This window comes from Limanda limanda, chromosome 8 (genome assembly GCF_963576545.1).
Source record: "Limanda limanda chromosome 8, fLimLim1.1, whole genome shotgun sequence".
Taxonomy (NCBI): domain Eukaryota; kingdom Metazoa; phylum Chordata; class Actinopteri; order Pleuronectiformes; family Pleuronectidae; genus Limanda; species Limanda limanda.
Window position 1 is genome coordinate 8,825,544 of NC_083643.1, and position 26,425 is coordinate 8,851,968.

The window sequence follows — 26,425 nt, forward strand, 5'->3', positions numbered from 1 at the left end:
CAGATGGATTTATCCTTCTTACTGTTGGAGTGGAGGAATCAGAGTGACACAGTTATCAAACAGTCTGTTCTTTAGGTATAACCTTGTGCTAACGTCAGTACTTCACTATTCCTTCCAACCTTGAGATGGTAGCAGGCTGCACTGTGGCAGTTGTGAAAAAAAGCACCACTTGCCTGCTTATATCAGTCAGGAAGTGTTTGAAAACCGCCTTGCTCAAGCTGTTTATCTTGGCATGTGGGCGTAGGAATAGACGTATTAGGTTTAACAGCAAATTACTCATTAACCAAGTAAAACGTCTCAACCTGCAGCGAGTAGCTTTTTAACCCAGGCTACTCTCATCAGGTTATTCAAATTATTTGATTTACTACGATAGTAAAATAGCGGACATAAACACCTGGCAGTTTATCTCCTTGTCGACTGGTTATATAGCTCCCTTATCTTTTTTTACATTCCATGAATAAGCCTCCACATTGTCCACACACTGTTGTGTCCAGTCACTAGGAATAGAATTTAAAAAAAAAAGTATATCCTCTGGCACAGCATGGGTCTTATATTCTCTTGTGTCCACTCTCCCACATCAGCAGTGAATCACTCTGACTGTGCTTTGTTTGTGTCAGCTATTCAACCCTAAGTTTTGCTGCTAGGTACACACACCAACCATCACCTGCATGTCTGTTCCTTTGTCTTGCACTTCTGTTTGACTTTAGCCGTTTTCACTAGTTTTTCTTCTACGCTGTAATGTTAAAACTTTAGTAGTCCAATAGTGGATACTTATAGTTAAAAGCTTGATTTCCTTGTCCTTAGTTTTCTGTAGAAAAGAATAACAATATAAATAGACATATAGAAATTGTGTTTAATAGCAGGACGGCTCTCCCATCCATGTTTTGTCTTTTCTGTGCCTAATACTTATCATTTGATCAATGAGTTATGATAATAAAATAATCTTTATTAGCTCCTCAACAAGGACATTTTCCTACTTTCATCAACAAAAAGGATAAAATAAGAATTAATAAACAAATCATCAGGAAATATGAAATAGCAACACTGTAAACACAAGGAGTTATAAAAATAGCAATTAAATTTATAATACATTACTCAATATAAGATGGAATAATGAGATCTATGGGTCATACCCTATATTAGCTGAGGTCCATATGGTCTTACACAATGTTAGCCTCGAGCCACTTCATGAAATAGTATTCATACATTCAGAGCCTGAACAGTAATCCAAATTGGTTGTCAGGCAGAATACATTATGGGTAATGTTACTGAAGCTGAATATCCCCTATAATGAGTAAAGTAGAACTCCAGTCACAGAGAGTAGATCACCCAGCTTCCTCTTTTGATCAGGAAAGCAAATTGTAATTTTATGCGGCCAATTCTGAGGGAGTCAGAGTGATATTTATGTGTATTTATTGTGTTCCTGATGGTCAGAGAGTGACTGTCTATTAGTGAGAGGTGAAAACCAATCAGGACTGACAATTCTTCCTAAAACAGTAAACACAGCTCGCCACGGTGGAGATTTAGCTTTCCATTTTATTAAGAGGGCGGTAGAAGTGGTGGAGAACTTAAACCACTAACATTGAAACTGTCTACAGGGTTATGTATCAATTGGGAAAAGTGAATAAACATAACGCCAGTGAGTTGTGTGTATGATTACCACTCTGATTAAGATAAGTCGATGTATCTATCAGTGAAAACCCCGGGAGCTGCTGTCAGCTTCTATAAAAGTCCCTGTCAAAGTGGGGTTGATGAAGGGACACAGAGAGGGCAGCTGGCTGACAGGGAAAGGGGGGGGGGGGGACATGTTGACCAAAACTATTAATTATCGTTACTTACTGACAGACAGTGCCACAAATTTCCCTTTTCCTGCTGTTAAAAACACATCCTGTGCTGGAGGAACAATGAGAACAGTTGAGACATTAGATCTTCAGAATATGTCTAGCCACATTACATTACGTTCATTTAGCTCCTTTAGCAGCCTTGTGACAGGACTATCAAGTGGCTGCCTGGACAAAGAGCAGAACTTGCACTCCTAGCAGGTTGACCCAATTACTTTCCATTAAATGCTTTACACATCGAGTTTCGCTGTGGCAGTATCAATTCATGCCGGGTATGAGAGCACTCCACAGCCAACTTTTAGTTTTTAAAGAGTTTCTTTATCCAGGATAAGTGAGGCCGGCAGGCAGTGGAGCTGGTGTGAAGCTAAATCTGTTCCCTCTGTCACCGTCCCTCACTGGGAAGGAGACCCCTGCTGAGATCGCAGGTGGGACGAGATTGGCAACTTGTGGATGACACCAGTTTTCTTGAGGTGATTCTAGTCGATGCACTTAAAAGTTTGGGTAAATTGCATCTGTCTGCTCGTGCTGCATTGACAAGGTGCAATCTCTTTTGCTGTATTTTTCTTAATAATGGCATGCATCTCTTTCCATTTAAAGTGTGTCTGACTGTAAGCTTTAAGGTTTTTTATTCAAGGGGACATGTTTTAAGTTTTTTGCCCGTTACAGGGACTTTGAAAGAAAAAAAAATCCATCATCTTTTTGTTATTTATTTTAAATTAAACACCTTTTCTTTTGCCATCCACATTTATTTTCCATAACCTCAACTGAAAATGCAGAGGAAAATATACAGTAGATGTTATCTTTATCTAGCCGCCAACTTCCACCAACTTTGTGTGAAAATTCCTATGTTTGTATAATAGCTCAGACTTGGATACAATTCAAAACTTACAAGGAACTCTAGTCTTTTGCTTATTTTCCTCTTGATCTTGTTTTTTCCCTAGATTGTTTATTCATAAGGTTGTATAGCTTCAGTGTAGGCTAAGTTTTTTGCTCAAGATTTATACTTCTTATAGATATAGGGCCGCAGGATTTCTATTCCAATTTGAACGGTGTGCAGGACGAATGACCGACAGGATATCGATTATTGAAGTCGTAATTTGTAAATATCTGGCAGCTGGACATTGATTAAATGGGATATCACAGCCTGAAGAGTGTGTAATGGGCATCAACCCCGTGCCTCCCACTTGGCTGTTCTTTGCTTTAGCATCATTAATTAAAATCATTTATCCGACACCTTGTCATCTATTATCCTTTGCTTAATGACCCTGCGTCTGCCCAGTGAGGACAGGCAGCCTCTCGGCCTCTGCTGGCAGACGTCTTCCTCACACTGCCTGTCTCATAGCAGACAGAGGAGCGCCTGCCCTGTCCTCACACAGTACCCTAAGGACCACATTTTATCCATTCTCTAACCTGTGTTCGTGTAATCAGACAAAAGCTCAATTTCTCTTCCTTTCTTCTACATCTGTTGCTCTTCCTCTGCAAACACCGCAGCTTATTATTTCCCACTCTGCCACAGAGCTTTTCAGCTCCATAAAAAGACCATGTCAGGGTGGCACAGGGCCTTTAAATCACTGCTGCTACTTGAAGTGGAGCAGTGAATCCAATTTGCATAGCCCTTATGTATAATTCAAAGTGCAATATGATGAGTACAATTGGCTGATACGTTGCTTTTTTGCCCTGACTTTTTCTGCTTTGGGAGTGGACATGCAGTGGTGGCATTTAGAGCTGACGTTGAGGTAGACAAGGCACTGGGCACTGCTTGAGCATTAAGTCTCTTAGATTAGTAAGTTTTTCTGTTTCAGCAACATACTGCAATGTTCTCAAACATACACAGACAATGAAAACTGACAGTTAAACACTGTTGACCCTGTAGGGTTGGGCAGTGTACCGAGTTAACATGTGACGATGTGGACAGTGAAACATCACAATGGACCATGACGGTTGGGATTGCAATGGTGGGGTTACATTTTTAATAAAAAATCCGATACTCATAATCTTTAGCAAAAGTAATAAGCATTGTTGGTCTAAGCTGACCCGTCTAATTTTCTCTTGCTTTCTTCAATTAATTAGCATTAGTAAATCAGTGTAGAAACTATTCAGCCGCAGCCTCACATTTTTATCTAGTCTTCTGTGGAAATAAACTAAAAACAGGCGAGTTTGTTGTTTCAGCTACAACTAATTAACTTGATGGCGTGTCTGAATCAAACATGACTAGTCAGTTTGTGGCCTCTCTGCTTGCCGTTGTTCATAAAGATGTTTTTTAGAAAAGAACTGCCGCTGTACAACTACGAGTAAACAGAGCTTGTTTGCAATAAACTGTCATTCATTTCAAAAAACCTTCAGACTTATTATTTGTGTGAGTTTACCTATTCTATTGACCTTGTTGTTAATTTGTTTTTGTGCTTTTTTTAATTGCATCGCAGTCGATGAATGTGCTGTACTTGGAAATCACTGTGAAGATGCTGACATTCGTACATCAAGAGCTTTTAGATGTGTTTCTGTTCAGGTTTACTCCACAGACACTGAGAGTATCCTTAAGTGTGTTAAAGTGGTGCCGTACTTTGTGTCCTTGATGCTCCAAGAGGAGGAACAACATGAAAAAAAGAAACCAAGAGAGGATGTGTCAGTGCAAGTGAAAGTCATGGCTACAGCCTCTCAAAGTACAGAACTGAGGTCCTGTGATGTTTAGTTATCTTCTCTCTCTCTGTGTATATATAAATGTGTCAATGTGTCCTTGTCATTTGTTACATTTGGATGTAAACAAAGAGGGCATGCTTGGCACCACTTCTCGGCCAATAGCTCAGCCTAGCTCAGCTTGCCTAAGGCTGGTTCTCACACATAGCTAGCCCTGGCCTGGATCCAGCCATATAGACAGCCAGCTGGCTTGATCTGTCAGGTCAAACTCCACTCCAGTGCGTGGCTGGGGACTTACTCTCTAATTCAAAGGTTTTCTGTGAAAGCAAATGTGAACAAATCATTCATGAGGTTTATAATTACAAATCTGAAGTCTGTCAAAAGAAATAAGAGCTGCATTCGTGATTTCAAGACGTTTTTCTAGATAGTGTGGCTGCGTTTGTAGAGTGTTTTTTTTTTTTCTTGAGTTATTTTGCAACGAAAAGAAGGTCAATGTATAAAAGAGGCACAGGAAATAAGCTGCCTCAATGAGTGATCATTTAAAAAAAAAACGATGTTGCAGTCTTTTTATTGAAAGGGTGACATGTGTGCTTCATCAAAACAGCAATGAAGACATCTGAGCTTGGTTGTTTTTGGTCTGGCTAGCTTGATTCTTCATCAGGGATTTGTCTGTGGCTTTGTGAGGATTAGATATGAAAACAGATATAGATGGATAGATATATTTTATTGATCCCAATTTGGGAAATTATGGAATGTATATTAAATAAATGCTGCGAATTGAGCAGTGAGTTTGATGTATTTTGTATTTATGCACAGATTATAGCATGTGTGCATGGTCAACATTTGTTCATTTGGATTATTTGTATCAGAAAGCAAAGGCCTTAATGTAGGAACATGACCAGGTCACATGGACACATGCACTAGAGGCTAAGGTTGACAGTGAGAGATCCAAGAAGGGAATCCTGTTGGGTATTTGCATAATAACATACATAAGCTGCTTTCAAACATGCACTGGACTCTGCAGTTCCTTCTTATTTTTGCACGTGTGAACGCAAACATCCGAGTGAGATGCTCCGTAGTTTCTGCAGACTTAATCCGCCTGACCTCCTATTGTAAAGTCCGTAGAAATCCGGTCAATGTGAGAACACAACAGAAGGGAATCCCCTGCTGTGTTCGAGCGAGTGGGGGGTTGATGGCGCTTCTAATACGCGACAGACACAAAAATAAAGAAAACAAATACAGTATCATCTGGTGAAAAAGCGGTGTAACACACATCGAAGACACCGATGAGGATGTCAAGAGAGTTTGTGATGATAAAAGCCGACAGCGGTGGTCGGGTGCTGTAAACACGATCATGTGGTTTCTGCAGTGGAGTTAATACGTCACGTCCGTCTGCTGCACCCAGCTCCTCCACCTCTCGCCTGAATAATGCAGAGGATTTTATGCTATTTCGAGCACATCTGTGGACACGGCTATAGTGTTCTGTTGTAGTTGTTTCTCTGGCTCTTTTTTCAGATACAATTCGGAAAGTCTTCGCAACCCCTTCTTTTCACTCTCCGCCCTGAACCAGGATCTCTTCCAGCCCTTGTAGGGAACCCAATGTCTCATTTACAGCAATTGTTTACATTGCGCCTTCCTTCTTTCTGGCAGAAGTCTCTGTGTACAGAGGGAGGTTGTGTCTCCTCAAGCTCAAAGTATAGTGAAGGCACTTGGCTGAATTGACAAAGCTCTGGCCCATCGTGCTCGGGTTGCAGTTGTGCAAGAAGTTGGGATAACCTCTCAAAATGTTCGTGGACTACTTAGAAGCTGAAGTGCTCCACTGGGTGAGTAAAAACTTGAGGGCAGGACAAAAATATGGACATATAATAGCAGCATGCAGGGCGGTTGCATTAATTACTCCAGCCTTATGCAGGGGCATTTTAGTTGTAACAGGGTGGATGTTGACCACCGCAGCTCCCACAGAACAAAAGGGTTTCCTATTTAAAGGAAGATCAAATGGGATGTCTGGCTGGAAGGCATTTTCTCCATCTGAGGTCCTTAAAATACACATGCACCCTCCACATGACTCAGAATAGAACTAAACCACACGTCCTCCCACAGAGTCACAGAATTAGACCACGTGTCTTATTTTTTAAAACAGTAACAGCAGACCTAGTTCTGTCTTCTGCATGTCCTCACGTTAGTTTTGGTCTTTTCATTTGCTTCTTTGAAGTTTTATAGATCTTATCGATATCAAACATCTTCGAAATAGTAGTCAGTAACAGTTTTCAAGGCTACCTCTCCCATTTTTTTACAGCTTGTAACACATGTTGATAGGTAACAGTTGTGATTTTTTTTATTGCTTCAGTTTAGTCAAAGTAGTTGTGCATATATTTGCTGGAACTGACCTTTGGCCAGTGTTATAAAAGTTTTATGATCTAAAGTGAGGTTAATGAACACAGTTGTGCTTGGTGACTGTGCCAATGTGTTGAGCCATATTCTTGATGTAAGGCTTCTATTCTCATTCATAGTGCTTGAATGTGCTATACGTTTTTCTCTGCTGCTAAACATGGTTTATTGCTGGAGCGGATGATGGTGACAGTTGCAGACCAAGAGCTTTAGACATTGTTGAGTCTACAAAGCAAGAAGTTATACATTCACTGAACAGGGCTACTTGGAATGTGATGTGATAGGTCGCCGCGGCTAGCTGGTTAGCTTGCACAGTAGAAGAAAATAAGTAATTTCCATCGCTGCAGACAGTTATTGGCATAAAGGATTAAACTTTGATGCTGAAGCCACAAGTTTTCTGGCTGGATTGATAAATTAACAACCGTTTAGTCAAATGTTGGCTCTGTAGAAAAAGCAAAAACTCACATAGCCTCTTTAAACATAACACATACAATGGCAACCCTAGGGTCAACTTGTGTTAAAGGATGAAATTTAAATTAATTTTCACAGTGATTTTATACTTTAGGTTAATTGATTTGGCATCATTCTCACTTTTCTGTGATGATTCATTTGCATAGAACCATAATTTTCAACTACCTTGTTTGGAATTATTATTTTAAAGTTGAATTGTACCAGCAAACAGAAGAGGTGAACATCGTGATGATAAAAACATTGTCTGGAAATAATCTGCCACAGCAGCAGCGTAGGCAGAGTTTGAAATGCACTGGACTTGAGCGAATAGAAGAATAAATATCTTGTTTTCATGCAGATTCCCACTGTCCCCATTGAAATGTTTTTTTTTCAGTAGTTTTCTCCCTACAGCAGGTTGCTTCCTTCATCACTGATTTACACACTGTACATGGCGACAGCCTATTGGTGTAAATCTAGGTCATATGGCAGTCCATTAGTCCTGTCGTCACTGGAGACAGGGGGCTAACAGGGTTGTGGGGGCTGAAGGGAGGATAGAGGGAGCGATGGAAAGATGGAGGGAGTGTCTGGACTTAATCTGTGTCATCATATTAGCAACAGCTGGCTTGAAGCTGCAAGGCTCTTACACTCTCACACATAAGCCAAACACATACTGCTGCATGTACATGAAGATAAACACGCACACACGTCGGCGAGGTTCTTTTAGTCTAAGCCACATTCAAGCCCAGTTGTAACTTACTGTATTTGTCAGGTGTGTGTTTGTGTGTCAGAGCAGCATTTTTTGTTCTTTCTTTTCGTGTTATATTTAATTCAGCTCGAGTGAACTGCTCAGTCACAAGTTAGAGTGAGTGAGGAGGTGTAAAAAATGTTATTTTTCAAATTTTAATCAGATGCCTTCACATCAATTTTAAAGCTAAATATCCAGATTTTACTCATTATAAATAGTTCCATAGCCTGGAAGATAACAGGCAACCATGAGCACTGAGCAGTTGTCCACATTCTTTACATACAATCTTTTTTTAAAGAAAGTTTTTCAGCATGATGTCACTAATGCAGAATACCACACTAGTTAAAGAGACGCTGCACATGAGAAACTGGTAAAGCAACATTTTCTGTATAATTAGACTGTACGTTTTGTTGACTGAAAAAGCTGCAGTGATGTCAGTGTGAGTTTTATGAGGAGAAAAGTTTGTCCACACCAGGTCAATCTGAAAGGATCCTCTTTTCCTCTCTGGGGCTGTGTCGGTGCAGAAACAGGGGTCATGGAGTTAAGGGCTACTGCCAAAACCAGATTTCCCCAAGGCTCCAGTGTCACATGTATGTGTACTCAATCAATTAAGTAAACTGTGTCTCAGCCAGAGTCTCATACAGTGGTTGACTGTTTGTGGAAATGTTTATGTGAAGCCAATCCTTGTATCCCAGAGAGACTTGATCAAGTTAGATCAGTCAAGCATGTCACCAATGTACAGGTTAGAACATGTTTATTTGCAGACACGTCATCTGTTTTCCCACCCGCTTCCTCCCGTGTTTTAGAGAATACTAAGAACAAGTGTGTGCCATGTGACAGCAGGTCTCATGGTGTTATTGTTGTTGTTTTATCTGTCCTTCCTTCGGCAGATCAAGGTTAATGTTTGACACTGGAATGCGTGTTGTTGACCGCTCTGATGCTGCTACCTCACTGTTATCTTTTCCACAAGATGTTCCTATCACAGGGTAAATATTAGCCTAGCACCTGTGTAGCACGGATGAAGTTAATGTTGGCGTAGCTGGGTAAACTTGATGTGCTGTGTGCACGTAGGTCTGAAAGTTGAGGTGGAGAACAATTGCCTGCTGTGTTTCCATGTTGAAATAAGGTCGAGCAAGGTTAATGACTTTAAGCAAAATCTAGCTTTATTTTTCCTAAGATTCCCATTAGATTCTCAAATTTTCTTCTAGATTTAAAATGTGTCCCTACAAACCTTATATTCTTACTCACAGTGAAAAGAACAGAGTTTCCTTTTATTTAGATTTTCCTCCCAAACACGTCACAAAAAGTTATTCTATTATTTCCATTTTATTAGTTGAACTCAATATTTCCCAAATAATTCAACCAAATTATTGCGGTTTTGGGGGTGAACATTCAGGATTGTCTCTCGGCAACAACTTTTTGGAAGGCAAGCATTCTGCAAATAGCGTTGCTCACACAATGTAACAATGGAGCAAAACACTAAGTCACAGATATCTTACTTGAAAAACATTTCTGTGGGTCACAATGAAACTGTGGCAAGAAAAATATGAATGTGGTAGTCCGTCACAGTCTAGATAATTAATGGGAACCACTGGTACTTATTAGGGCCACACTAATAAGGTTCCCACTGATTCTATCTCTGTAGATTTTTGCTGTTGATATCAAAGATATGTTTCCTTTCCCACTGATTCCTTCCAGATTAGACACCCTGCTTCTCTGACTTCACAGCCAAAGATTTATCTCTGGACATGAAAACCACTCCTGTCCTCATTTAATTTTGATCATGCAGTGGTAATATTGTAACTGTTGATCCCCTGAAAGAAGAACATAGTGTTCATGCACCCAGCATATATTTAGCATCACAAACAGATTCATTTGTTGCAGGTTGTTACTTGAATGAACGACTTGAAAAGAGTGTTACTGTGGCTGTTGCCGAGTGTGGGAATAACACAGCAGTGAACACTTTTCAGTAGGGCAGTGTTTTGCAGTGAGAGGCAGACTGTTACGCACACATTTACACACCCACAGATGTGAATGAATGTGATGCTTTCTCCCTCACACACTTAACTTTTTTGGTGCGGTCTCTAATTCAAGCACAACTTCAAATGTGTGTGTGTGTGTGTGTTCTGTGCATTTATCCACATGTGTTTGTGTGTAATGCGCACTGAATGTGGCCTGCTCCACCGCTGCTGCAGGGATTGGCTATTTGGAGAGAAGCATTTTTTTCTCTCCTCCTTGGCGCTACATCATGTGCATGTGTAATCCTCCTGGTTTGCAGCAAAACGTCAGGGACACATGGTCACGTATGCACAGAACACACACACCCAAACACTGCTGGCATGTTAAGGATAAGGATAAGTTCAGGATATAGAGGATATCCTTAACTAACAGGCCCACACACAACACAAGTCGGCACTGGATGCCACACCCATGCTCAGTCTAGACTGTAATGTGCTCATCCCATACTCAGTCTTTCTCCCTGCAGCTGTGAGAACCAGCTGTGGTTGGTTTGTCCTGTCAGGTTGTGTGTCTGCCCACATTTTGACCAGCCTGTATTGTAGCTGATATGGAATTTGTGTGTATGTGTGCCTCCGTCTGTACAGCTTGGCGGTCCATTGTGCTCACCGTTGTGTAATGCTCATGCCTCAAGCAATTTTCCATGCAGCCTGCACCCAACTCAGGGTTCAGCACTGTGCTACACATACACGCATGCACTGCAGCAATAGAAGGCTATTTATAGACCTGCCCCTCAAGGACAAATAAGGCTCCTTTTTTCAAAGAGAAATAAATTCACCTTTTCAAACTCATATCTTGGTTTTCCATTGCTGGAGCTCTTTGAGAGGACAAAAGAGCAGAGGGCAAGAAGAAGAAATGCACAGAGGAGATTGCAAGATCTTGCAAGAAATGAGAGGAGAGTGTGGCGGTTGAGAGAATGAGTCACAGAGGGAAGCAGGGAGTGGTGTGACGTGTACACGGATGTGAGTGTTCCTGTGTATTTTTAATACGAACATGTACATACTTCTAGAGGGAGGGTACCATTTTCTAACCACCGCAGCTCCTGCAGCACCACATGCGGTTTCTAATTTAGGTTTCAAGCCATTGTCAACCCACAGTCAACCCACAGGTTTCATCTCTATCACTTACTGGCATAAACACTGCACTTGTACCTTTATAATCACAGCTGAAAAATGTGGGAGAGTTAAAAAGATGAATCAGTCTGTGAACACTCTTCTTCTATGAATGAATTTTATGTAACACGCTGTTCCCTGATGTTGTACATGAGGACTTGTAGGCAAGACTGGTCTGTAGGCTGCGAGTCAGAGGCTCTCTACTGCTGTGTGTGTTTATTTGTGCAATGAGAGAAAATGAACAGGATTATATTGATCAGAGCAGAGCACATTGTGTTCGTCCAGTCCCAGGTGGTAACAGCTACGCTCCATTAAACTCTGTGTTTGGCCGTCAGCTCTGATTTTCACTGATCAGCTCACCACCTGTTTGAAAAAGCATAATCATCCGTCCGGAAAAAGCTGTGATGCAATTGTACGGATAGTTCAAAAGTTGATAGTAGCTAAAAACGTTAACAACACATCCTCACAGAAGACTTGTACAGCTCTGACTGTGCGTGCAGTCTCATGTAAAGTATGTGTATTCCTGCTTGAATTCCGTGTTTACACAGCTGAAAAGAGGGATTGATTTAAGCTGCACTATGATGGTCAAAAAAGGGCGAAGGTCATTTGCAGCTGGACAAACGCTTGACCTTTTGTGGAAGCTTCGATTCATCTACGTGATGATTTCCTGTGAAGTTTCTCTCAGTTCGTAGATCAGTTTTGATGATGTCAATTCACTCTCTGTTGCCTGATGTTGAAGACATTTAGACTGGTCTGTAGGCTGCAAGTCAGAGGGTCTTGTCTCTGTGTGTGTGTGTGTGTGTATGTGTGTGTGCTTACATGAACATGTTTTTGTCCACTTGATGTGGGCAGGGTGACCTTAAAAAATATGACTCATCCCCTCACCTCTGCAAATTGACCACAGCACGGCGACATGAAGCTGCAGAGCCACAGCTTCATCATGCACACAGCTGCAGTAGCTGCGTTTCCCCCTTTTGTCGAGTGCTTTATTTGTGGACTGGCTCCTCGTCGAGTGAAGACGAACATTATTTGTCTTTTGAGTGAAGTTATTTTGCAGACGATGTGGAGGATGGACGAGTAGTGGTAAAGTCGGTGGGTGTCGTCTTGGACAGTGAGTCTCTGTGGACACTGGGACTTGGTGGGGCCTCTGTCTGTCATATACTCTAACAATGTGCAGTCTGAACCGCCTGTCACTGCCACGCACAGTGCCATTATGTTGAAAGGCGGACATGTCCCCATACAGTGGGGGTCTTTGTTAGTGTAGGAGTGAAGAGAGAAGGTGGGGGTCCAGATACACGGATCTAGGATGGCATTTGAGAGCTCAGAGTCTGAGATAGAAAACAACAACGATCAGATTCAGGAGAAAAAACACGATAAGAGGATGAATTACATCATTGAAATGTTTGTAAAATCTAATATTTGAACATATCAGAATAATATTTGAAATCATTTGGTTTCTAATCTGAATTTTCTTCTTCCCTCCTCTCTTCCCCTTGTGCTTCTCCCGCTGCAGAGGACGAGCAGGTTGTCAGGATGAAGGAGGAGAATTTGTTCCATCGGAGGTTTTCTCTGTGCCCAAACGCCACCTCCCCACCCAAAATTGACCCCCGCACCCTCACCCGGAACTTGTCTTATGGAGGAGACAACGATCTCTATGACCTCAGCCCAGGTAAATGACCCAAGAGGTCAAAGCAGACACGTGGGATGTGAATATGACAAATTCTGATATTTCAATGACATATTCTGGTTGAACCCAGCATACTTTGTCGCACTGTACTAATTCTATGAAAATCCACTAACCTCAGCTGCTGCTTATTAGGTGCTTGTGGGGCTGCCATGCTTTAACTGTCTGTCAGCAGGTTGATTCACTGAGTTCATTTGTATGTGATGTGTGTTGTGGGTTCCCACCAGGCAGTGAGACAGACAGGAACGGCCTCTCCATGCTGAGTAATGAACTTAGTCCTGCCCAATCACCAGGCAGCACGGTAAGAACACAGCACCTGGTTGGTTGGCTCCTTAACACTTCTCTGCAGCACAGAGCCTTCACCTTTGTATTCTTTGATCATTCCTTTTCTTCTCATCAACCACAGTATGAACAATCTAAAACACAAACAGGACTTTTAAATGCACTGACCTACAATTGTTTGATGCATTGTTTTTAGAGGAAGTCATTTAACATCAGGGCAACATATTTCTTTGTTTTGGTAAAAATAAAACTAACATTTTTAAGTCATGACACAACAATGTGGTAAATCTACATTTAAAACACATTGTTATATGTTAGGGCCATGGTGGGAGCTGTGTCTGTAGCTCCACAAGCCATTTATTTGGCAGCTCAGGCATTTATTGTCCCAGCGCTGCCTATCTTGCTTATGCTGTATTAGTCCTAAGAATCTGTTTCCATTCTTTAGTCGTACTAATTACGACTGGTCAATAAATGTTTCCGCACTGGCAACCTGTGTAATCTCATTTTGTCTCGTCTCTGCTCCTCTCGTCACTTTGTCTGGCTCCGTCTCGCAGTATTGCCTATTTATACGTGGAAATATTCAGATAATTCACATGTGCAGCTGCATCCGTGGCCTTTTGCCCTCTTTTCCATCATGGAAGCCCTAAGGAAGGAGACTGAGATCGTAGTGGTTTACAATGCTTAAAGAATGGCGTCTATTAACACAAACAGATAAGCCCTAAGTGCCTATGTGGGCTAACAAAATAATATTGAGTCATTTTGTTTGTGGGCAAACAGAATAGGTGCTTATGTAAATTCATATTAGACAGTGAAAACGAGTGAGATTCTGATCTGTGATCAGTGGAGACCCTCCAACAGTCATTTCACTTTGCTGTCTAACCAAGGAAGTTGGTGGGTTTGTGGTCACAACAGCAGAACTGAGGGGCCGCCCACCTGCCTCACTCAAAGCACAAATGTGCTCCGTGGCAAAGGGAACAATTAAATAATGCGCTTTCTATAATGCAAGCAAATCAAACAAGTTACGTCTTATTGCAGGATATTACTAATTTATCATAATCATCATTAAACTACTTTTAACTCAGATTTATACAGCAACTGTTTCTTTATTTTATATCCAATCTCCCTCTTCATCCCCTCTGATCGTCTTCTCTGCTCTCTCCTTAAGTCTGAGTCCAGGATGTTTAATGGTGTTGAGAAGGAGTGTCACTCCCCCACAGAGAAGCTGGCTCGGAAGGAGTCTCTCAAGGTACATGACACGTCCCTTCCTCGCTTGGCATGACTGTGAGAACTGTTGAGCATCAACTAGTTTTTAGTTTAGCTCACTCTGCGCTCAGTGGGTCGAATTTACACAAGCCATTTGGGATCTTTTATTTAAATATGCCCATGAATAATGTTTTTACTGTGTACCCCTTTATACAGCATAAAATAATGAATCTTGTTACTGAAAACCAGAGGCAACAGGATGTCTGTATGAATGCAAGTATTGTGTTTGACTCTGCCTCCACCTAGTGGCCCTTTCACACCAGTCCTCCGACCAGTGAGACTGATGACTCATTCATCTGTGTCTTTCGTCTCTCAGGTCCAAAAACAGAATTACAGGCAAGAGAAGAAACGGGCAGCTAAAGAAATGTTCACTGCACTAAAGGACCCCAGTGTTGTCATCATGGCAGACTGGCTTAAGGTGCGTGGATTTTGTTTCAGTTTTACACAGACAAACTAACTGTTAAGGCTTCTACGATAAATATCTATATGACAGATGATAGTCTGTCATTTAGATATTAATCATAACAACTCTATTTGTTACAAATACTTCTGCAACACTTGAACAGTTCTGCTGCTTAGACAATTTTTGTATCCAATTTACATTTTAATTCTATTGTGTTTTGTAACATGCATCATATTTCTTTGGTTTCCTACGTGTTATTATCCTAAAATTATCTCTTCTCATCCCTAATCGTTCTTTAGATCCGAGGCTCTTTAAAGAGTTGGACCAAGTTGTGGTGTGCCCTGAAGCCTGGAGTTCTTTTGATTTATAAGACCCCCAAAACAGACCACTGGGTGGGCACCATCCTCCTCAGTGCATGCAAGCTGATCGAGAGACCTTCAAAGAAGGACGGTTTCTGTTTCAAGCTCTATCATCCGCTGGACAAATCTGTCTGGGCTATTAAGGTCAGACATGGCTGTAGGCTCACTGACCTACTGTGAACACTGGTGACAAATGATCCAGAGAAACACATTACTAAGATGACATACTGAGACAGACTAAGATATCAATTGATTCTAGAATGTTTAGATGTTATTACCAATCAAGTCAGTTTTTGTTATGCTTATACTAATACTGATAATGCCTCTACATCTGAGATTGGGAAAATTCTCGAGTGCCTCCTAGTGGGACTATCAAAAAGCGACATGGCTGATATGCTATGTAGCTAAGAAATAAATGTACTGTTACTAATTAGGAATTAATAGCTGCTCATGAAATCTTTTGCACTGAAGCTATAAAACATTATTTTCATGGCTGGAGCTTTTAGTTAAAATATACTTAAGTAATATAAAAGCATTGAAAGATGAAAACGAGCAATTGCGTTTTCTTCTGTTTTGTTAGCAGTTTTTTTAAACTCACATTTTTTATTTCTAAGTAATAATTCTCCTGTTCAGTTCTCTACAAGTGATATTTCCCATTCTTTCATATTTTCTACTATATTCTGAATCATGGCCCTTAAGAGAGGCATTTAGTTCTGTTGGGAAAACAAAGCTGAAACAACATGACGACATGAGTCACCATTTTATCCATATGCTCAGGGTCCCAAAGGAGAGACCGTTGGCTCCATCACGCAGCCTCTACCCAGCAACTACCTAATCTTCAGAGCTGCCTCAGAGTCGGATGGTGAGTCTAGTGTGTTGTTGTTCCGGTTGGACGCGTTCGCTCGTGCATTATTGTAGGTCCCCTCTCTAAAATATGTCCGTCTCTCCAGGCCGATGCTGGATGGATGCCCTGGAGCTGGCTCTCAGCTGCTCCAGTCTCTACAAGCTGACAGCCAAAGCAGGGAGAGAAGGAGATATCAGCACGTCTTCAGAGTCCGCCCATATACTCCAGCTGCTGCAGTCCACCGCACTCACTGAGACAGAGTTGCTACAGTGAGTAAATACACTTGGATACAGCTGTGTACTCGAAACCTGTCTAATATATATTCCTTTTTTTTTAAAATGTATTGCTTGTTATTGGAGGATCTATATTTCCTCTAATGACTATCAAGTTGTTGTGTTTGCCAATTCATGCACTTGACTGTTGCTGCCAAACATATGAATGGTGTCCAGATGGTCCCCAGTTCAGCAGACAACATTAGGTGTGTTAGCTTTGTAGTGCGTAGCACTCTAGTCAGATATAGATCTACCTGTGTAATTATTGTATTTGGAAGTCGGCGTATCAAACCTAATCTCAGCATTTTTTTAAATGGATGTTTTAAACACAGCAACACATTGAATATAGACAAACTCTTTTCCAGTTGGTCTCTGGGACTTACAACTGCAAATCACTTCTGCATTATTCCATGTCTGGTTCAGTTGAGATTGTAATCATTGATGCAGGTATGCATATTTTTGAAATGTAATTTTGGGGTAATTGTCTGCTGTGCTGTGGTATCAACGAAGACATGAAGGAAAAATAGATCCTCCTGTAATAACTAGCTGCTCAGTTGCCCCAGGCAACCAGCTCTGGATCATAAGTAGAGTATTCATTCAGTCTAATGGTCAATTTTAAAAACCACGTGTCCTGTCTAAAAATGTTCTATTCTCTAACTTCACTGTAGAGTAGAAAAACAGACCAGAAAATACTAGAAGGAATATAAGATGTCTACTATTAGATGATAGAGACTCTATGTCCTCATACAACTTGCTGAGATTGCGAAGCCTTCCAGAACTTGTCAGGCCCCATATATTCAGCTGATATTTATATATATATATATATATATGTTTTATAAGCAGACTTTGAAATGTAAATACATGTATTAGAAAATGAATTATTAGTATCACAATGTTGACTGGGAAAGTTAATTAGTGAATCAGTAGTTTTTCCTTATCAAGTACTTTACATGTGGTGGTAAACAAGGACATCAACCCCCATATTGTAGCTGTGCTGACCTCTGAAGGTGACATTAATTATTTGTTGTTTTTCAAAAAGCACCAAATTTAAAACACAATGTACAACCTGTCCAAGTTGTGTATGCAGTTTCTCTTACTGGCCCTATTTATAGAAAGTCATACCCTGTTTGCTTTTGTGGTGATTGCATTATTTGTCTGAGATACAGTATATGTTGTCTGGGTTTTTTAAGTCATTTCAGTCGTTTCATGTGCAATGTCAGCATGGCTGTCATACATAACACGTCCATTTCCTCCTCCTCCTTTTATTCCCTCCTCCATGGCTCAACCGCCCTCTGGCCATATATCGTAGCTCTCCCTCCTCTCCTGCTCCTCTCTCAGCCAATCACAGCAGCCTGTACGATCACATGACTGACAGAGGAGCAGGAAGATGGAGTAGAATGTGAAACATACACCACCCAGAAAGGGACGGCAGAAACACAGCCGTTGCCAGCCTTAATAGACAGACACACGCACGCGCACACACCCGCACACACAAACCGACACAGAGAGAAAACTGCACACGCACATTCAGGAAGCAGGTGTGACGGTGTCAAGGAAGCGACACAGCACCTTTTTAGTCTGTAGATTAAAAAACCTTTCTAGCGGAGAGCAGAGGAGATAAGGAGCGGCTTCGTCTGTTTGGATTTACTGCCGACATCACCGGTTGTGTTTTGATTCCTGGAAAAGAGTTTGTCCGTGTGCTCTATGTCTCTGAGGTAAGGAAGGCTGTTACGGTTCCAAGGCGTGTTGGGTTAATAAATAACGTTACTGGTCGGTTGGTAATTCACACCGCGTGCTGGAATGTGACTCTTCAGGTCTGTCGAGCCCTCAGGCATTTTGACAAATTAACTCTCTGCCACTGATGTTTGGATAAACAGGCTGATTCCTGTGTGGTTTTGCACACATTTGACACACACTACACGTCCTAAACTGTCATAATGTTTTAACTGTTTTAATTTGGACTGAGCCTGTGGAGCATTTTGGAAATATTTGAGTTAAAACCTTTGAGTAAAACATATGAAAAATACCTGTTTTTCATTTCTTCTTGTTTGCCCTTCTCTGAATGTCCCTGAGTGCGTTTTGTAATGTGCGCTGTGCACCCAGGTGTCCATTTTCTGGCATTGTATAATTGCTGTAGGATTTGAATAATCATGTTCCTTTTTAGCTATCACATCCATCTTCCTGTCTTCCTCTCCCCTCTCATTTTCACTTCTCTTTTCTGTGACCATTCAGAATCAGTTTTTATCTCTATTTCTCTTTTTGTAAACTTTGTTCTCTTTGTCAAATCGCTGACACGCCTGTGGTCTGGATTTGTGTTTGTGTGCATGATTTTAAAATGATAACTTGTGTGTTTGGCACAAATCTTTGAAAGGATGCTGTGAGTGTGTATGTGAGCAAAATACTTCAAATCCTGCCTGTGTATTGGTCTTATTCAGACCAGGTAAGTGGTAGATGTGAAAGGAGGGATGATGAGGTTGTGTGGTTGTCCTGGAAACCAGTCGGGTCGTATTTATTACATTCAAACCCTCCAGGTCAACCAGGTTTTAATTGTGGATGGTGTCTCATGCAGTGAACTTGCTCATCACGAGGAGGCGGATACAAGATAACATCACAGATTCAATATCAGGATTGCTTGACTCGGTTCTAACCTTTCTGTTCACCTGTCCTCTCTCACTATTAGGTTGAATGACGGCGTGCTGCTGGGCAATCACCACATGGAGCATGACGGCTTTTCGGACAAATCAGAGCGCGAGGCTCACGACGATTGGGACACCACGCCCAATGAGAACGGTGGTCGGCTGACAGAGGAGAGTGACATGGACCAATCGGATGAGCTGTCCCCCGGGCCACAGGCCACAGCCTATGTAGAGCAGAGCGCAGAGGAGATGGCGGAGGTGAGGCACCAGGTTTACTGTGACTTTACATATGTAGAGAAGTCTACCTTAGTTTGAATTGTAAGTCTTTAGTTCTGTAGATCAGCACACTTTACCCCAGTAAGCATATATAAGTATTACATATAATTGCTTGAACCCTGGTCTCTAAGCAGAGAACCACTAATGCAACCACAAGGCTTTTATGCAACCCTCCCTCCATTTGTATGTGTTACCTCAGGCTGGGGAGGCGTCCCAGGTTGAAACTGTATCCGAGGAGAACAAGGGTCTAATCTGGACCCTGCTGAAGCAGCTGCGGCCGGGAATGGACCTGTCCAAGGTGGTGCTGCCCACCTTCATCCTGGAGCCACGTTCCTTCCTGGACAAGCTGTCTGACTACTACTACCACGCTGATCTGCTCTCACAGTCAGTAACTGTACACTGTGTGTGTGTGTGTGTGTGTGTGTGTGTGTGTGTGTTTGTGTTTGAGCACATTCAGTATTTTCATCAAAGACAGATGGAAGAATCTTTTTTTATAATCGTGTCTGACGTCTCGTCACCACAGAGCTGCGCTGGAGGAGAGTGCATATGGTCGGATCAAGCAGGTGTTGAGATGGTACTTGTCTGGTTTCTACAAGAAGCCTAAGGTAAGATTTGTTCTTTGGCTTGTTTGTTTAATCATAATGGATTTTAAATATGCCAATCCTGTTCACAGGATGAGCCCTCGTTTTGCAACAGCTGTTTTGGGATAATGATGATAAACAAGTTGGCCATTTTTATATTATTTATAATCTTCTAGTTTCTTCCCATTACTCTGTGTCTTGCTGGATCTGACAGAAATGTTACTCTGATAACTACAGTTTTTAGCAAGAAATGTCCAGTACACAGCTCTACAGCATTTAGCTTCTTTTAAGTCTTTCCCATACGTTGATTTATCTCCAGTGGTCCGTCACAGTATCAACATTGATATTGGTAAAATCTCACCTCATTATTGAGCTGTGTGCAGCACAGTGATTCGCTCAGCTCCACCTGTTTGCCCATGAGAGCATGCTGCGTGCGTCTGGGCTCACTGGCCAATCACAGTATGTCTTCAACCCCCACAGCAAAACACCCCACATGTACCTATGACAACTAATGATGTTGTCTGACTACTGCTAACAGACTCACTGTAGAGGGATGGGTAGAATATTGATAACCTCTCATTAGGGCAACATTAATCAATACTGGGGTTTACCTGCTGAATTATTGAGTCCAATGAAAGAGTCATGATTTCCATTGTGACGCTTATTTGATTTAACTGTTAAAGTGTCATCAGTGAAGCCTCTTTGGTCCCGTGATTACCTGCAGGGTAATTGGTCGTTTAACTTGAGACAGAAAACAGTTTGTGGCATATGATTCTAGCATCCGTATTGTGTTTTGGATTCCCAGGGTTTGAAGAAGCCTTACAACCCAATCCTGGGGGAGACCTTCCGCTGCTGCTGGCTTCACCCTGACACCGACAGCTGCACTTTCTACATAGCTGAACAGGTGAAACCACATTCTTAGCTAGAACCTGTAAATACACCTAACAAGACTCTTCCCTTGTGTGAAATATTTTGCACAATTTGGCAAACACACACCTATTAAATGCAGCAAGTGTAAAATGTAGCACATGCCAGTGGGTATGTGACACCTCTCTCTCCCTATTCTCTGCCAGGTGTCCCACCATCCGCCCATCTCTGCTTTTTACATCTGCAATAGGAAAGATGGTTTTTCTATTAGTGGAAGCATCCTGGCCAAGTCGAAGTTCTATGGTACGTAGCTAATAAAAGATCCAAGCGTTCCTTCAGAGAAACAGTAACTGTCTGTCAGTGGAAGCTTTTTAAGGAGGATCTTTTCTTGAACTGCGATTTTCTCTGTCCCTCTGCTGTAGGAAACTCTCTGTCTGCTATTCTCGATGGAAGAGCGAAGCTGCTGTTCTTCAGCAGAGATGAGGAGTATATCATCACAATGCCCTATGCTCACTGCAAAGGTAACAGGCCTACAGTAAATATTAACACGATTTCTATCATAAAAACTGTTCATGTTCCTGTTGCTGAACCACAGGGCCTCAGTTTCCCTGACGAACATGATCTCCTTCATACAGCATCATCTCTTTAGATATAATTACCATGTAGAGGTTTGTCTGCCTTAGACATTAAACAATCCTCAATGTCACACTTACATTAACAAACCTAGCTTCAGTACATTGAGTACAGGAGGTCAATCTACTGCAGATTCAATGAAATCGGTCTACTCTCGTCATGTATGATCGGTTGAATCTAAGTCAGGTCAAATGTCTTTATCCACCGAGTGTGGACTCTGAGGATGTTGAAAAGTATCTTGTTTTCCCATCCAATCAATGAACTCGCTCACATATCAACACTGGATCTGATGCTGTGATTCTGCCACCTGCAGGTATCCTGTACGGCACCATGACACTCGAGCTGGGAGGGAAGGTCACCATTGAGTGTGAGAAAACCAAATGTTTCACAGAGCTGGAGTTCAAACTAAAGGTACAATTTGTATTCCTTAACCAAACTTACTTTGACTAGTTGTTTTTCTTACATCATAATAGTTGGTTGACTATTTAGCAGCTGATGCCTCACAGTAATTGGAATAAAGTTGTTTGATCACTTTGACCGCAGCCTTTCCTTGGAGGCTCCTGCTCTGTGAATCAGATCAGCGGGAAGATCGTTGTCGGAGAGGAGCTGGTGGCGACTGTTGACGGACATTGGGTGAGAGCTTTAAACTCTGTTCTTTCCTGCAGCAGCAGAACGGAGACTCATGAACTACAGGAGCCTCACAGGGAACCTGTAACATTGATTGGCACGTTTAAGTAGTGATGAACTGATCTGTGTAACAAGGCTGAGATTGTTTTTTGTCTTTGTTATAATCAGGACGGCGAGGTGTTCATTCATGAAAAGCGCTCCGGCCAGCAGGAGTCGCTGTGGAACCCGAGTGCAGAAATCCGCAACAGCCGGCTCAAAAGACAAGTGGTACAGATCGACCAGCAGGGAGAGTTTGAGTCTGAAAGGTATGGAATTAATACTCAATTTGAACTCGACAGACATAAAAACAGCATTAAAGACATTTTCACAGTCAAACATTTTGAGTTGTCATTGCAGGTTAAGCAAAGTTGTATCTACTACCATTGTACTGGCTTTTATTCAGGTGTGTCAGCTTAGACAATACCAGAGTTCTGATTCACCTAAAAGAAATGTCATTATTAATGTTAATTACACATGTGTTTGACAAGGTAAATTAACTCTCTGGTCTATAACTAGTCTAGTCTGAGATTAATTAGTTAATTCTTCTCAAGAAAAACACATTTGTTTTCCCATAATATCATGTAAACAGTTACAAATATACTGCTAAATTACAACCTTTGGATCTAATGTCACTGTGTGTGTGTGTGTGTTGATAGACTGTGGCAGCATGTGACCAGTGCCATTGGGGATCGGGACCAGATGAGGGCCACCCAGGAAAAGTTTGTGCTGGAGGAGGCTCAGCGGCGAGAGGCCAAGGAGAGAGGAGACAAAGCCTATACCTCACGACTTTTCAATCAGGACCCCATCACCTCCGACTGGACCTACAGTCACATGGAGTAAGAACACACACACTCAAGCACATAAAACACAGGCAATCTCAGAAACGTCGTTAACATTTCATGTCACCAAAACAAGGGATGAGCTGTAAAGTAGTGAGCGGAGAGATAATATAATGTCGTGTTTGGCAGCACGCGGCCGTGGGACCCTGAGCGCTGCCTGGTTCAGTTCGAGAAGGACGGAGTGATTCAGACGCACAAGAAACGCCAGAGGCAACACAGTGAGCTGTCGTTCAGCCACAGCTGGACCAGCCAACAGAAGGTCAGTCAGATCCAATCACACACACCTCAGCTGGAGCCGAACTACTGTATTATTGATCCTGGATCAAAGACACTTTATCAAAGTGAAGGCTGCTTCACTTCCTGTCACACCAAACTGTCCCTGATATTTAGGTGCTCTAAAAATGCAGGACAAGTTTGAGTAGCCCTTTTTTCCTCACTTTCTCATATACAGTATTTGCTTGAGTGATATTCAGAGAGTGTTGAACCAGCAGTTCACTATCAATTTGTCAGCCAGGAAGTTTGAACGAGTTAACAATGTTGCGCCTCCTCCTCGTCTCCTCAGGCTGAGGTGAACGGGAAGCACAGGAAGGCGAGCAGCCAACCGTCCAGCTGCAGCCAGAACACAGAGAGCAGCAGCACCACACCTGAACCCACACAGGAGTCCTCAGACAATGAAGGTGGGTACACTCACACATTTGTACTTAGAGGGCATTTATTGATATAATGAATCCTCTACCCCTTTACCGTAACCTGTAACCATCACACCTAAATGACTAACCTCAACTCTACCTCTAAACTCTAACCATAAAACAAAGTCTTAACCCTCAATCAGCCAGTTGAAGTTGTGACCACAAACCAAAATATCCCCACGTCCCAAAATGATATCGATGCACTTTAATAAGTTACATTTTTTTTAATGCTTGACTCTTAACTGCATTTTCCCACACGTCTTGTGTCCAGGATTTTCCAACCAGTGTGCACGGTGCAGTAAAGACGTAAAGGACATGGCCCTGATGGAAGCCTCCATCACATCCATACAGAAGACGCAGCAGGATATTCAGAGGTGAAAGCAACACACACACACATTGTGTTTTCTGCTGGGTTAACTTTGATAGATTTTTTTATTGTGGGGATTTTACTGCAGGTTCTAGACTTGTTGCCAATATTCTTGCTTCACAATTTTAAAACATTAAACTGTTTACTTGATACTCTTCATCTGGGTGCACAGCTGTAGATCACTGTAACTGGAAAATTCTATGAACCTTATAAAATAACCTCATTTTGAGAGTTTTATCCTGGGACTCCTCGAGGATTCCCATCCCCCAGGTTGTGAACACTTGAGTCTGACCCTCTCTCTCTCTCTCTCTCTCTCTCTCTCTCTCTCTCTCTCTCTCTCTCTCTCTCTCTCTCTCTCTCTCTCTCTCTCTCTCTCTCTCTCTCTCTCTCTCTCTCTCTCTCTCTCTCTCTCTCTCTCTCTCTCTCTCTCTCTCTCTCTCTCTCTCTCTCTCTCTCTCTCTCTCTCTCTCTCTCTCTCTCTCTCTCTCTCTCTCTCTCTCTCTCTCTCTCTCTCTCTCTCTCTCTCTCTCTCTCTCTCTCTCTCTCTCTCTCTCTCTCTCTCTCTCCCTGCAGGAACCTGGTGGTCCTGAGTCGTCAGCTGGCTCGTCAAAGGGAGACAGAGGACGGCGTGTCGTTAACAGGCCGTCACTGTCTCATCCTCTGTGTTCTGCTCCTCTCTCAGCTCCTCCTCAACTACGTCTTCACCTGAGCCTGCCCCTCAGGGAGGGAGTTTCCTTCCAGCACTGATTTGACAAGTGGTCCTTCCAGAAAGCACAGACTCTAATCAGCAGTGGGGGCAAAGACCTCAGATCAGTGTCGGCAGGATAACTTTGTCCCATTCGTTTCCTCCATGAAGGGAGGAGCACAGACATTATAGCAATAAACACAGCCACCGCCTGTCAGTCATCTGCTGAGAGAACGGCACCCCCTAGTGTAGCCAGACTGAAAGAGCACCGGCACCCACGCACTTTGGACAGGAAAGGAGGGATGAGAGACAAGCACGGCTGAAAAGATTTAGAATATGAAGATGAAATGTATGATGAAGAATGATTTCACAAAAAGAGATGACAGAGAGGATGTTTCACCATTCCTTAGTGTCTTTTTATATCGCCCTGTAATACTGTGTATCTGTGAGTGTGCTTGTATGTGTGTTGTACGTGTCCACAGTAGGGCCCTATGGGCGCAGGCCGACCACCGCTTGGACTTCTCCTTCTCCCCTTCCACTCCAGATTTTTGGGCCTTAATGCTGAAGCCAAAAAAGAAGAAGAAGACGAAGAAGAAGTAAAAACGCAACCTATAGAAACGAAGAAGGAAAATCTTCCAACAGTGCAATTCTTTGTGTTTTGTATCGATATGCGCTCAAATACACTCTGTCTCGTCTTTTAATGATGATGATGATTTTACCAAAACAGTATTTATAATCTGACAGAACAAAGAGTACTTGTTTACAGGGAGCACTGTGTGCGTTTGTTGCGAGAAGGAAGCATCATGGGAAGGAGGCGGGGCATAGAGCCAAACAGTGTCTTTGAATTTGTGTGCCTGTAGTGCCGTAGCTGAAGGGATAATGGTAAAGCAAAAGGCTTTGGTCTAGACCACGACACTCGTGTGTACAATCAGTTATGTAAAGAAGCAGAATGTGGCTGAAGAAAGGGCGAGATTGAGTGGAGACAAATAAATTGGATACTTAGGCCTAAGAGAAGGAGATTGTGTGAGTGTGCATCTCGGTCCACACCATGTTCATGTTCACTGTTTTATGATGTAAACACTTAGTAATGAGTTACTTTTATCTTTTAATCACTTTGTATATATTTGTCAAGCGGTCTGTGTTTAAAAAAATTGAGATTTCAGAATGTATTTATTGGGTGATTAACCTAGACTTTCCTAATCTAATTCAGTTTGGAGGACTGAGACCAGGGGTGACAATCGCTCTCCCATGGATGGATGTGTGTGTCTGTGTGTAAATGTCCGTGTGAGGGAGCACATGTGTGCGAGTAAGCCATTATAAGTTGTGCTAAAAGAGGCCAGGTCTGTGCGCTTGCTTCTCTAGCGTTGAATTGCCAGTAGAATCAGAGAGCACATGAAGAATCTCGACTCTTTGAATGCTTTTATTTACACCTTTTATTTGTATATTCTTTTTTTTTTTCTCTTCATTTCCCTGTTTTCTACTCTACTGCCATGCCGTGGGGATTCTACCTGCCAGATACTTTTGTTATATGGAATGAAACTACAGAGAACATGACGTCGCCCGATGTTTTCATGCATACCTGTTGCGTACTGTAGCACTACAGTAAAAATACTTTAAGCCTGACACTGACCGGACTCATTAATGTCTTTCAATAAAGAAAATATGCTGGTCTTCAAAACATCGAGAAATCTTTCAGTTTACAGATGAAATGTATTGTCATTCACCACTAGAGGGAGACGCTAATGTGGTTTATTTAAGGTCTTTATACTGGGACTGTCAACCAAGGTATGTTATCTTCTAAGTAGATAACATACCATCATCAAGGCCCAACAGCCCCCTTCAATTCAATCAAGCTGCACCCAATTTTGCTTCCTTATAGATATTACAACACTG

At 42.1% G+C, this 26,425-nt stretch overlaps 1 protein-coding gene across 2 annotated transcripts in view; it reads left to right on the top strand.

Annotated features, from left to right (window-relative positions):
* osbpl5 (oxysterol binding protein-like 5) overlaps positions 1-26,210 on the top strand; it is a 37,128-nt gene extending 10,918 nt beyond the window's left edge. For both annotated transcript variants that reach the window (XM_061076230.1, XM_061076228.1), the window contains 21 exons: positions 12,700-12,855; positions 13,098-13,171; positions 14,318-14,398; positions 14,732-14,833; positions 15,118-15,321; positions 15,955-16,039; positions 16,128-16,290; positions 18,974-19,187; positions 19,405-19,589; positions 19,729-19,810; positions 20,592-20,690; positions 20,860-20,956; positions 21,076-21,174; positions 21,600-21,697; positions 21,830-21,919; positions 22,082-22,218; positions 22,609-22,788; positions 22,921-23,050; positions 23,354-23,468; positions 23,752-23,854; positions 24,421-26,210. In XM_061076230.1, the coding sequence (XP_060932213.1) occupies positions 12,720-12,855; positions 13,098-13,171; positions 14,318-14,398; positions 14,732-14,833; positions 15,118-15,321; positions 15,955-16,039; positions 16,128-16,290; positions 18,974-19,187; positions 19,405-19,589; positions 19,729-19,810; positions 20,592-20,690; positions 20,860-20,956; positions 21,076-21,174; positions 21,600-21,697; positions 21,830-21,919; positions 22,082-22,218; positions 22,609-22,788; positions 22,921-23,050; positions 23,354-23,468; positions 23,752-23,854; positions 24,421-24,556 (2,610 nt within the window). In that variant the 5' untranslated portion in view covers positions 12,700-12,719 and the 3' untranslated portion in view covers positions 24,557-26,210. The remainder of the gene's footprint in view (positions 1-12,699; positions 12,856-13,097; positions 13,172-14,317; positions 14,399-14,731; positions 14,834-15,117; positions 15,322-15,954; positions 16,040-16,127; positions 16,291-18,973; positions 19,188-19,404; positions 19,590-19,728; positions 19,811-20,591; positions 20,691-20,859; positions 20,957-21,075; positions 21,175-21,599; positions 21,698-21,829; positions 21,920-22,081; positions 22,219-22,608; positions 22,789-22,920; positions 23,051-23,353; positions 23,469-23,751; positions 23,855-24,420) is intronic.
* The last annotated feature ends 215 nt before the right edge of the window (positions 26,211-26,425 follow it).